Source organism: Chanos chanos, chromosome 7 (assembly GCF_902362185.1).
Source record: "Chanos chanos chromosome 7, fChaCha1.1, whole genome shotgun sequence".
NCBI classification, from domain to species: domain Eukaryota; kingdom Metazoa; phylum Chordata; class Actinopteri; order Gonorynchiformes; family Chanidae; genus Chanos; species Chanos chanos.
In genome coordinates, this window is record NC_044501.1 from 48,696,305 (window position 1) to 48,708,804 (window position 12,500).

Genomic DNA, 12,500 nt, shown 5'->3' on the forward strand with positions numbered 1-12,500 from the left:
ACACATGCACACGCGTACGGATGCAGAAAGGCCCACACCCGGCACAGGCGCCCTAAGTCAGATCCATCCCATTTCATTTCACTTGAAAATCCAGCCCCTTTTCCCAGATTGACCGAACAAGATTCAAGGGTTCATTTTGCATTAAGGTAAAAAACTAATTTGGAGCTGCAGTATTAAATGCTACTGTTTTATTGTTAAAAACATAAAAGAGTGCCGCTCACTGCCGTATATTCTCCAGAGTGCTCTCTCATCCTCTCCTCTCCCTCTGCCTTCCAGTGATTCAGTGACAGCCGTTCCCAAATCTTATTATGCTCAGAGTGTAGATGAAGTCTTTCATATGAAACCATCCTGCCACCCCAATCTCTTTCTCTTTCAACTCCTTCCATCTTACTCTGAAAACTGGACCAAAGGGTCAGGAAAGTTTCTACCAAGAAAAAGGGAAAGGGGACTACTGAGTGGAAAAACCTCAAAGAGCCCACAAATTGTTTCCTCTCACAGTTTAAACTAATGCTTTACTCTCACAGTTTAAACCAATGCTTTACTCTCACAGTTTAATCTAATGCTTTACTCTCACAGTTTAAACCAATGCTTTACTCTTACAGTTTAAACTAATGCTTTACTCTCACAGTTTAAACCAATGCTTTACTCTCACAGTTTAAACTAATGCTTTACTCTTACAATTTAAACTAATGCTTTACTCGTACAATTTAAACTAATGCTTTACTCTTACAATTTAAACTAATGCTTTACTCTTACAATTTAAACTAATGCTTTACTCTTACAGTTTAAACCAATGCTTTACTCTCACAGTTTAAACCAATGCTTTACTCTTACAATTTAAACTAATGCTTTACTCTTACAATTGAAACTAATGCTTTACTCTCACAGTTTAAACTAATGCTTTACTCTTACAATTCAAACCAATGCTTTACTCTTACAATTTAAACTAATGTTTTACTCGTACAATTTAAACTAATGCTTTACTCTTACAATTTAAACTAATGCTTTACTCGTACAATTTAAACTAATGCTTTACTCTTACAATTTAAACTAATGCTTTACTCTTACAGTTTAAACTAATGCTTTACTCTTACAATTTAAACTAATGCTTTACTCTTACAGTTTAAACTAATGCTTTACTCTCACAGTTTAAACCAATGCTTTACTCTCACAGTTTAAACTAATGCTTTACTCTTACAATTTAAACTAATGCTTTACTCTTACAATTTAAACTAATGCTTTACTCTTACAATTTAATCTAATGCTTTACTCTTACAATTTAAACTAATGCTTTACTCTCACAGTTTAAACCAATGCTTTACTCTTACAATTTAAACTAATGCTTTACTCTTACAATTTAAACCAATGCTTTACTCGTACAATTTAAACTAATGCTTTACCCTTACAATTTAAACTAATGCTTTACTCTTACAATTTAAACTAATGCTTTACTCTCACAGTTTAAACTAATGCTTTACTCTCACAGTTTAAACCAATGCTTTACTCGTACAATTTAAACTAATGCTTTACTCTTACAATTTAAACTAATGCTTTACTCTTACAATTTAAACTAATGCTTTACTCTTACAATTTAATCTAATGCTTTACTCTTACTATTTAAACTAATGCTTTACCCTTACAATTTAAACTAATGCTTTACTCTTACAATTTAAACCAATGCTTTACTCTCACAGTTTAAACTAATGCTTTACTCTTACAATTTAAACTAATGCTTTACTCTTACAGTTTAAACTAATGCTTTACTCTCACAGTTTAAACCAATGCTTTACTCTTACAATTTAAACTAATGCTTTACTCTTACAATTTAAACCAATGCTTTACTCGTACAATTTAAACTAATGCTTTACCCTTACAATTTATACTAATGCTTTACTCTTACAATTTAAACCAATGCTTTCCTCTTACAATTTAAACTAATGCTTTACTCTTACAATTTAAACTAATGCTTTACTCTTTCAATTTAAACTAATGTTTTACTCTTACAATTTAAACCAATGCTTTCCTCTTACAATTTAAACCAATGTTTTACTCTTACAATTTAAACCAATGCTTTACTCTTACAATTTAAACTAATGCTTTACTCTTACAATTTAAACTAATGCTTTACCCTTACAATTTAAACTAATGCTTTACTCTTACAATTTAAACCAATGCTTTACTCTTACAATTTAAACTAATGATTTACTCTCACAATTTAAACTAATGCTTTACTCTTAAAATGTAAACTAATGCTTTACTCTCACAGTTTAAACCAATGCTTTACTCTTACTATTTAAACTAATGCTTTACTCTTACAATTTAAACTAATGCTTTACTCTTACTATTTAAACTAATGCTTTACTCTCACAGTTTAAACTAATGCTTTACTCTTACAGTTTAAACTAATGCTTTACTCTTACAGTTTAAACTAATGCTTTACTCTTACAATTGAAACTAATGCTTTACTCTCACAGTTTAAACTAATGCTTTACTCTTACAATTTAAACTAATGCTTTACTCTTACAATTTAAACCAATGCTTTACTCGTACAATTTAAACTAATGCTTTACCCTTACAATTTAAACTAATGCTTTACTCTTACAATTTAAACCAATGCTTTACTCTTACAATTTAAAAATGTCTGTGAATAGTAACGCTCCCTTATTCTAATAATTACTCCTGTAAGTACTCCCGTAACATACTGATGGGAGGGAGTGAAGTCCAAATAGATTTAACTATCTGATAACGACTACACACACAGGGGTACACACACACAGGGTTACAGACACACAGGACTACACACACACAGGGGTACACACACACAGGGTTACAGACACACAGGACTACACACACACAGGGGTACACACACACAGGGTTACAGACACACAGGACTACACACCCACAGGGGTACACACACACAGGGTTATAGACACACAGGACTACACACACACAGGACTACACACACACAGGGTTACAGACACACAGGACTACGCACACACAGGGGTACACACACACAGGGTTACAGACACACAGGACTACACACACACAGGGGTACACACACACAGGGTTACAGACACACAGGACTACACACACACAGGACTACACACACACAGGGGTACACACACACAGGACTACACACACACAGGGGTACACACACACAGGGTTACAGACACACAGGACTACACACCCACAGGGGTACACACACACAGGGTTACAGACACACAGGACTACACACACACAGGACTACACACACACAGGGTTACAGACACAGAGGACTACACACACACAGGGGTACACACACACGATTACACACACAGGACTACACACACACAGGGGTACACACACAGGACTACATACAGGATTACACACATGGGATTACACACACACAGGACTACACACACACAGGGTTACACACATGGGATTACACACACACAGGACTACACACACACAGGGTTACAGACACACAGGACTACACACACACATTACTCATACACACAGGATTACACACATTGGATTACACACACACACACACACACACACACACAGGATTACACATACACACAGGATTACAGACACAGGACTACACACACACATTACACATACACACAGGACTACATACAGGATTACACACACACACACACACAGGATTACACTACACACAGGATTACAGACACAGGACTACACATATGGGATTACACACACACACACAGGATTACACACATTGGATTACAGACACACACACACACACACACACACACACATACACACAGGATTACACATACACACAGGATTAGACACACACAGCATTACAGACACACACACACACACACATGCACACACAGGATTACACACACACACGCAGAATTACACACACAGGATTACACACACATACACTGAATTACACACACACACAGGATTACACACACAGGATTACACACACAGGACTACATGTCACCTGCTCAACTGATCAATCTTTTTTTTTTTTTGATGATCAATAATGTGCGTAATTGTGTACATTAGTGTTTCTCTTTGTTTCTCTCTCTCTCTCTCTCTCTCTCTCTCTTTTTACACACACACACACACACACACACACACACACATTGTCTCTCTATCTCTCTCTATCTTATATACAATGACACCAGTGTTCTCCCAGATCTGAATTATAAACTCTTTTCTCCAAAGTCTGTTTCTGACTCTGAAATGAACATCATGGTCTTTGTGTGTTACTTTTTCAAAAGGAACAATCTCCATATACAGCACTTCCTATGCAACTCTGTCATTTTATTCAACACCGTTATTCTGTGCAATGTCTAATTGTGAAATAAGAGGAGCCATGGATTTGTTGTGATCTGATTTTTTTTTTTTTAATTATTTTTAAATGACTTGTCTTTTCCCCTCCCCACAGAGTGTACAACAGTATGAATGTTGGGGGCGGAATGCTCTTGAAAATTTTCCAGTTCATGTAATATTAATTTATTTCTCTCTTCCTCTCTCTCCCTTCATGCCTAAAATAGAAGTGGAACAAAAAGGTAACTAAATGTCCTGTGTGTTGTGCCGTAGTGTGTTTGTAGAGTGTGTGTGCTTGGTGCTTATAGAAGGGTTTTCTGTAGTGTGTTTGTAGAGTGTGTGTGCTTGGTGCTTATACAGGGGTATCTTATAGGGGGGTATCTGTAGGTGGTAATTCTGTTCCATTGAGTGTCTGTGTTTTAATGCTCCTCTGCTGTAGCTTAGTCCATTCTGTCACACAGTCCACATCTAAACAGGCCAGAGAGTCTGAATATCATTACAACTGAACTATATCATTACAACTGAACTATACCATTACAACTGAACTATACCATTCTAACTGAACTATACCATTACAACTGAACTATACCATTACAACTGAACTATACCATTAGAACTAAACTATACCATTACAACTGAACTATATCATTACAACTGAACTATACCATTACAACTGAACTATACCATTACAACTGAACTATACCATTCTAATTGAACTATATCATTACAACTGAACTAAACCATTACAACTGAACTATATCATTCTAACTGAACTATATCATTCTAACTGAACTATACCATTACAACTGAATTATACCATTACAACTGAACTATATCATTCTAACAGAACTATATCATTACAACTGAACTATACCATTCTAACTGAACTATACCATTACAACTGAACTATACCATTCTAACTGAACTATATCATTACAACTGAACTATACCATTATAACTGAACTATACCATTACAACTGAACTATACCATTACAACTGAACTATACCATTACAACTAAACTATACCATTCTAACTGAACTATACCATTACAACTGAACTATACCATTCTGACTGAACTATATCATTCTAACTGAACTATACCATTACAACTGAACTATACCATTACAACTGAACTATACCATTACAACTGAACTATATCATTCTAACAGAACTATACCATTACAACTGAACTATACCATTCTAACTGAACTATACCATTACAACTGAACTAAACCATTCTAACAGAACTATACCATTACAACTGAACTATAGCATTACAACTGAACTATACCATTCTAACAGAACTATATCATTACAACTGAATTATACCATTCTAACTGAACTATACCATTACAACTGAACTATACCATTACAACTAAACTATACCATTCTAACTGAACTATACCATTACAACTGAACTATACCATTCTGACTGAACTATATCATTCTAACTGAACTATACCATTCTAACTGAACTATACCATTACAGCTGAACTATACCATTACAACTGAACTATACCATTACAACTGAACTATACCATTCTAATTGAACTATACTATTACAACTGAACTATATCATTACAACTGAATTATACCATTACAACTGAACTATATCATTCTAACAGAACTATACCATTACAACTGAACTATACCATTACAACTGAACTATACCATTCTAACTGAACTATATCATTACAACTGAACTATACCATTACAACTGAGCTATACCATTACAACTGAACTATATCATTCTAACAGAACTATACCGTTGCAACTGAACTGTATCATTCTAACAGAGCTATACCATTACAACTGAGCTATACCATTACAACTGAACTATACCATTACAACAGAGCTATACCATTACAACTGAACTATACCATTACAACTGAGCTATACCATTCTAACAGAACTATACCGTTGCAACAGAACTATATCATTACAACTGAACTATACCATTACAACTGAACTATACCATTACAACTGAACTATACCGTTACAACTGAATTATACCATTGCAACTGAACTATACCATTCTAACTGAAGTATACCATGCTAACTGATCAATACCATTACAACTGAACTATTCCATTGTAACGGAACTATACCATTCTAACTGAACTATACCATTACAATGGAACTAAACCATTCTAATGAACTATATCATTCTAACTGAACTATACCATTCTAACTGAACTATATCATTCTAACTAAACTATACCATTCTAACTGAACTATTCCATTCTAACTGAACTATACCATTACAACTGAACTATACCGTTACAACTGAATTATACCATTGCAACTGAACTATACCATTCTAACTGAAGTATACCATTCTAACTGATCAATACCATTACAACTGAACTATTCCATTCTAATGGAACTATACCATTCTAACTGAACTATACCATTACAATGGAACTGAACCATTCTAATGGAACTATACCATTCTAATTGAACTTTACCATTCTAACTAAACTATATAATTCTAACTGGACTATATCATTCTAACTGAACTATACCATTACAACTGAACTATACCATTCTAACTGAACTATATCATTACAACTGAATTATACCATTACAACTGAACTATACCATTCTAACAGAACTATACCATTACAATTGAACTATACCATTCTAACTGAACTATACCATTCTAACTAAACTATACCATTACAACTGAACTATACCATTCTAACTGAACTATACCATTACAACTGAACTATACCATTCTAACGGAACTATATCATTACAACTGAACTATACCATTACAACTGAACTATACCATTCTAACTAAACTATACCATTACAACTGAACTATACCATTCTAACTGAACTATACCATTACAACTGAACTATACCATTCTAACGGAACTATAGCATTCTAACTGAACTATACCATTACAACTGAATTATACCATTCTAACGGAACTATATCATTCTAACTGAACTATACCATTACAGCTGAACTATACCATTCTAACAGAACTATACCATTACAACTGAACTATACCATTCTAACTGAACTATAGCATTACAACTGAACTATACCATTCTAACTGAACTATACCATTACAGCTGAACTATACTATTACAACGGAACTATTCCATTCTAATGGAACTATACCATTCTAATTGAACTATACCATTCTAATTGAACTATACCATTCTACTGGAACTATACCATTCTAACTGACTGCTTGTGTGAGATCACAGACTGCTACTTTTACACTGAAAAAGAAAATCACTTTAAAAGAGATCATGGAAGCATTAGTTTTGAATAGCTATGAATTGCCTGGTTGGTATGACCTTGGCCGGCCCGTTTGTACATGGACCGTTGACTGTGTGTATGGATAAAGGAGCATTTATCATGTTTAATATAGTGTATTAAACATGATCCCCATTAGTGGTAGCCAGATAACATTAAACTATTAATTGACATGACTCCATTGAAAACAGTCAGTATACATTTCTGTCCCAGAGCGATTCTTTTCACATGCAAACCACTCAATTAACGCATTAGCTTCAGTGTGTGGTGTAGAGAAACTGTGTTGAACATTTGTGATAAAGGAAATAAGCCCTGGAGGAAGGGCCTATTGCTCCAGCAGATTAACAATGCAAATAGGAAACATGGCACTTACACATCCACTGTCTGACACCAGAGTCAGACTATTATGCATGCACTGTGCTTCTGTGGTTTGTCTGCACCTCGGTGGCATTGAGGAAATGTCAGTATTAAAAGTGGCCTGTGTAATTTAAGCTTCATGAAAGCCAGGGCAGGATTTTCCACAGTTTATTCACCCTTAGACGGTCATAGCTTTGCCCCTTGCCCACTCTTAACACCACAGATCAGACAGGTCGGGTGAATCATCTCAGGAGTTTCGTCAGTCTGTTTTCTGTGTAGGATTAAGAAGCCACACACAAAACATGCTACGAATGAGTGACTGAAATGGTAACTCCATTGTTGGTCCGCAATTGGAGGAGAGACTTTTTACATTGCAATGCGTGGGCTAAAAAATGTTTCAGTGACTCTGAGATTTCACATTGTACAGACTCTCCCCATGTTCCCCCTGTTTCTCTCTCTCTCTGACCCTCTCTTCCTCCCCCTCTGTTCCTATGACCCTTTTTATGGCCCAAGCCTCTCTGCGTTCAGGACCAATGCACATCAGAGCAGAAACCACTCGCCTGAACACCTAACAGACGCCAGGCTCGATGCTTTAGCGCAGCTATTCCCGTACCATTTGGTCAAAATTTGATAACGATCAATCCCAGTGAAGAGTTATTTTGAATAATTTCAAGGTTCAGTGTTCAGAGCGCTGAGCTACAAATAGAGGTTTTCAGAATAATTGTAATTTCAATGGGTTCAGGCTCTCAAATAAAGTTATGGTCACAACTAATGATATTAGTATTAAGTCTAATATTCACAGTGAACCATTATCCAGAATTTCCCTGTACCACTGGCATGGCACAGTCTCCCCAAGTGGCCTTGAAATAAAGGGGCAGAGCTGCTGAGAGAATCAATAGCACAGACAATGAGCTTTGAGCTAAATGACCATCATGAACGGCACTGATCCACACACCCGTCAGTCAGACAGAACGCCATGTGTATGTGCAAGTCCTGTGATGAATTACAGTCCTCACAGCTGTGTTAGAATTTCGCCCTCAGCTGCGTTAGCTGTGTTCACAGTTTTAAACAGAAAACAGCTGTGATGTGCTAGCTTTAGCCGCTGCAGTTCTAAGCTATGCTAGTACTGTGCTAACCCCAGAGTTTAATGCCTGTATCCTTAAGACCTCTTCACCCGCGCTATAGCTGTCATCCCCTCAGTCCTCAGTTTTACCGTTTGGCTGGGACTATCACAGCTCTCACCTTGCTATCATTAGCTTTCTGTGCAGTTGTCCACAGACACATCCACAGAAGCCTTTGTTCAGTTTGTGACGCCGATGCATCTGCGACTGTGACAGGGGCTCTCTCACATGGATTAAATTATATTATTAGCAGCAAAAGTAGTCATTAAAGCAGAGAGAGTGTATGTGTTTGTGTTTGGTGTGTATTCTCTCAATAAAGCCATCAGCAGACTTCCCCAGAATAACCCCGTGACCTGAAACACATTTCACTGGTGTGTGTTCCACTAGCCATTCCTTCATCTGTGTCTCCTCAAACTTCCACGCTTTTCGTTAATGAGATTTATGTTGCAAGCCAGCGGTGGTTGGAGTGTTCTGTATTCTGGACTTTGATCATAGACATGTTAGTAACACAAAGGTGTATCTGGGTAAAATTTGAACACAGTTTGACACTGTAGCTAACAAACCTAAAGATAAAGCCAGAGAGCGGTGGAGTTATTGAGACACACTGGTCTTCACCACGGCTGAGTGTAGTTCAAAGCCACAGAGAACGAGTGTTTCTGTGATGTCTCTGTTTACTGGAGGGTAAAACAGGAGAGTTTTGTAGATGCAGGGAAAAGCTTTAATATCAGTGTCACATGACTGATGCTTTTGTTTAAAGCCCATTTCATTAACCTTCATAATGCTTACATAAGCATTACTTTACAGCCCTGTGTTTGAGCCTGAGGGAGACGCACTGAATCTCTGATGAGCTCATTTCCATCCACTGCACACAGTATCTCAACGTTAGGAAATGCCTGCACACATTTCCACAAAAACCGTAAGGTTTAGGCCACAGGGTTGATTGCCTAGAACATTTTGATGGTGTAATCTCTGTTTCTCAATAGTCTGTCCTTAACTAACTGAAGTTGTCTTGTTACCGCATGCCTTGACCATGCTGGGGCTTGATAGAAAGCTATGTGGATATGAAACTATTTTTGATTGTGTTTCAGGCTGAACAATCTCTGATTTACTGTCATTGACCAGAGAGGATCTATCATCCACAGAGTGTAGCTCAGCCAGCCTAGACCACAGAGTACTGTTTGATTAGAGAGCCACTGAAATTACTGTGTCTACAGAGTGTACTGTCATCAGCCCATGATACGCCCTTTGCCTGAACTTGCTTTGAATAAGCTCACATTTCAAAAGTAATCTGTTTTATTGTGGGTACTGACTTCAAATTGGTATGGTCAGGTGGATCGTGGGTAATGTATTTCGGGGTGTCATGGCTTTGTTGCGATAGACATGCATTGCTGGATCCCACTCAGGGGCCGGAGCAGAGAAGTCCAGAGTAGTTATTATTACACACTGGCGATATAAATCATAAAGACTTAAATACACAGCTTCGTATATAATTCTCTCTTTTCTTTTCTTTTCTTTTTTTTTTAAGGGTCCGGTAACTGATAGTAATAGGTCTAAAGTAATGATTGCATCCTAGGGGCCTGCAGCACTGGTTTAACTGCCTGCCAATAATTATGTCCCGCCTATTTATCAAAATTTGAAACGTGACCTTTGTTTAAGTCAATAAAAGACATTTTTCTCAAACACCAGTGAAGCCATGTGGAGGCGGAGTGTACAGTCAAATGAGGAGAGATGGCAGATCCTCCAGACAGGATGATTCTCCCCGGTTTTCACTGACTGCTGTGTAGTGTAATTAGTCGCTGAGCTCAGAGCCAAACCCTTTGTCTGCTCTTCACCTGCAGCGAAAGCCTTTCAGATCACTGTGCCCCACACACCATGTTTATGTGGACATCATATTCATCTCCATTATCTGTCTCTACTCACACCCTATGACAACACCTCACTCTGTGTACAGCAGAGAGAAAAACAATGAAAACCTACAACCTTCAATGCATGAATGCCTCATTAAACTATCATGTATCCCAGAAAAAGACCTGCTTAATCAATTCAAAATAACATACAGCAAGAACAGATGGTGCCTGATCTTTCTGAGGGTTATGGGATCCCACAGTGAAATGCTGGTGGTTGTCACGTGAATGTGTCTTTTCTGACTCTTGTGTGTCTTTTGTTTTTGTATCCTCCAGTTTTTCTGTGCCCTGGGCTGATGCGCGGGGTGTATCAGAGCGAACATCTCTTTGAGTCGGACCACCAATCGGGAGCGTGGTGTAAAGACCCTCTGCAGGCGTCAGAAAAGATCTACTACATGCCCTGGACGCCGTACCGCACCGACACTCTGACCGAGTACTCCTCTAAAGAGGACTTCATCGCCGGGAGGCCCACCACCACTTACAAACTCCCCCACCGTGTGGATGGGACAGGCTTTGTCGTTTATGACGGTGCCTTGTTCTTCAACAAAGAACGAACACGCAACATCGTGAAGTTTGACCTGCGCACGCGCATCAAGAGCGGAGAGGCCATCATCGCCAGCGCCAACTACCACGACACATCTCCGTACCGCTGGGGCGGGAAAACCGACATCGACCTGGCGGTGGACGAGAACGGGCTGTGGGTGATCTACGCCACGGAGCAGAACAACGGCCGGATCGTCATCAGTCAGCTGAACCCCTACACGCTGCGGGTGGAGGGCACCTGGGACACGGCGTACGACAAACGCTCCGCTTCTAACGCCTTCATGATCTGTGGTATCCTGTATGTGGTGAAGAGCGTTTATGAAGACGATGACAGCGAAGCCACGGGCAACAAAATCGACTACATTTACAACACAGAGCTCAGCAAAGACGGGTACCTCGACATCCCCTTCCCAAACTCCTACCAGTACATCGCCGCCGTGGACTACAACCCCAGAGACAACCTCCTGTACGTGTGGAACAACTATCACGTGGTGAAATACTCGCTGGACTTTGGAACACTTGACAACAGACCAGGTAAGACCTTCTGTACTGATCTCCTTTTGTGAGAACACTTGGCTCCATCTTTCATAAGAAAGTTGAAGAGGAATCTAAAAACACAACACTGGGATGGGAGTAAAGCAGTGACGCATGTGTTGGTGTGAATGCATTGTCATTTAAAAATCATTTGAATTTGCACACACACCTTTATTGAATTTGCACACACACCTTTTATTCAAAGCATAGAGGCGTTTGAAAGAATCTTTTCTCCCTGTCTGGAGTCAAGGCTGTGGCAGTGAGTGATGAAAATGAAAACGGTGTATTTTTGATGTGTGTGTGTGTGTGTGTGTGTGTGTGTGTGTGTGTGTGTGTGTGTGTGTGTGTGTGTGAACTGTGCACATGTAATTGTTGGGTGAGTGATTCCAGTTAAAGCTCCAAATGCCAGAGGCAAACAGCTGTGGCAGCTTGACCATATTTTTAATTGGGAGGCAAAGAGCAAAATTAACAACCAGGAA

At 38.4% G+C, this 12,500-nt stretch overlaps 1 protein-coding gene across 1 annotated transcript in view; it reads left to right on the top strand.

The window, feature by feature from the left end:
- Positions 1 to 12,500, top strand: part of LOC115816510 (adhesion G protein-coupled receptor L3) — a 160,955-nt gene that overhangs the window by 62,457 nt on the left and 85,998 nt on the right. Inside the window, exons 4-5 of the mRNA XM_030779464.1 lie at positions 4,515 to 4,529; positions 11,221 to 12,021. Coding sequence (XP_030635324.1) covers positions 4,515 to 4,529; positions 11,221 to 12,021 — 816 coding nt within the window. The remainder of the gene's footprint in view (positions 1 to 4,514; positions 4,530 to 11,220; positions 12,022 to 12,500) is intronic.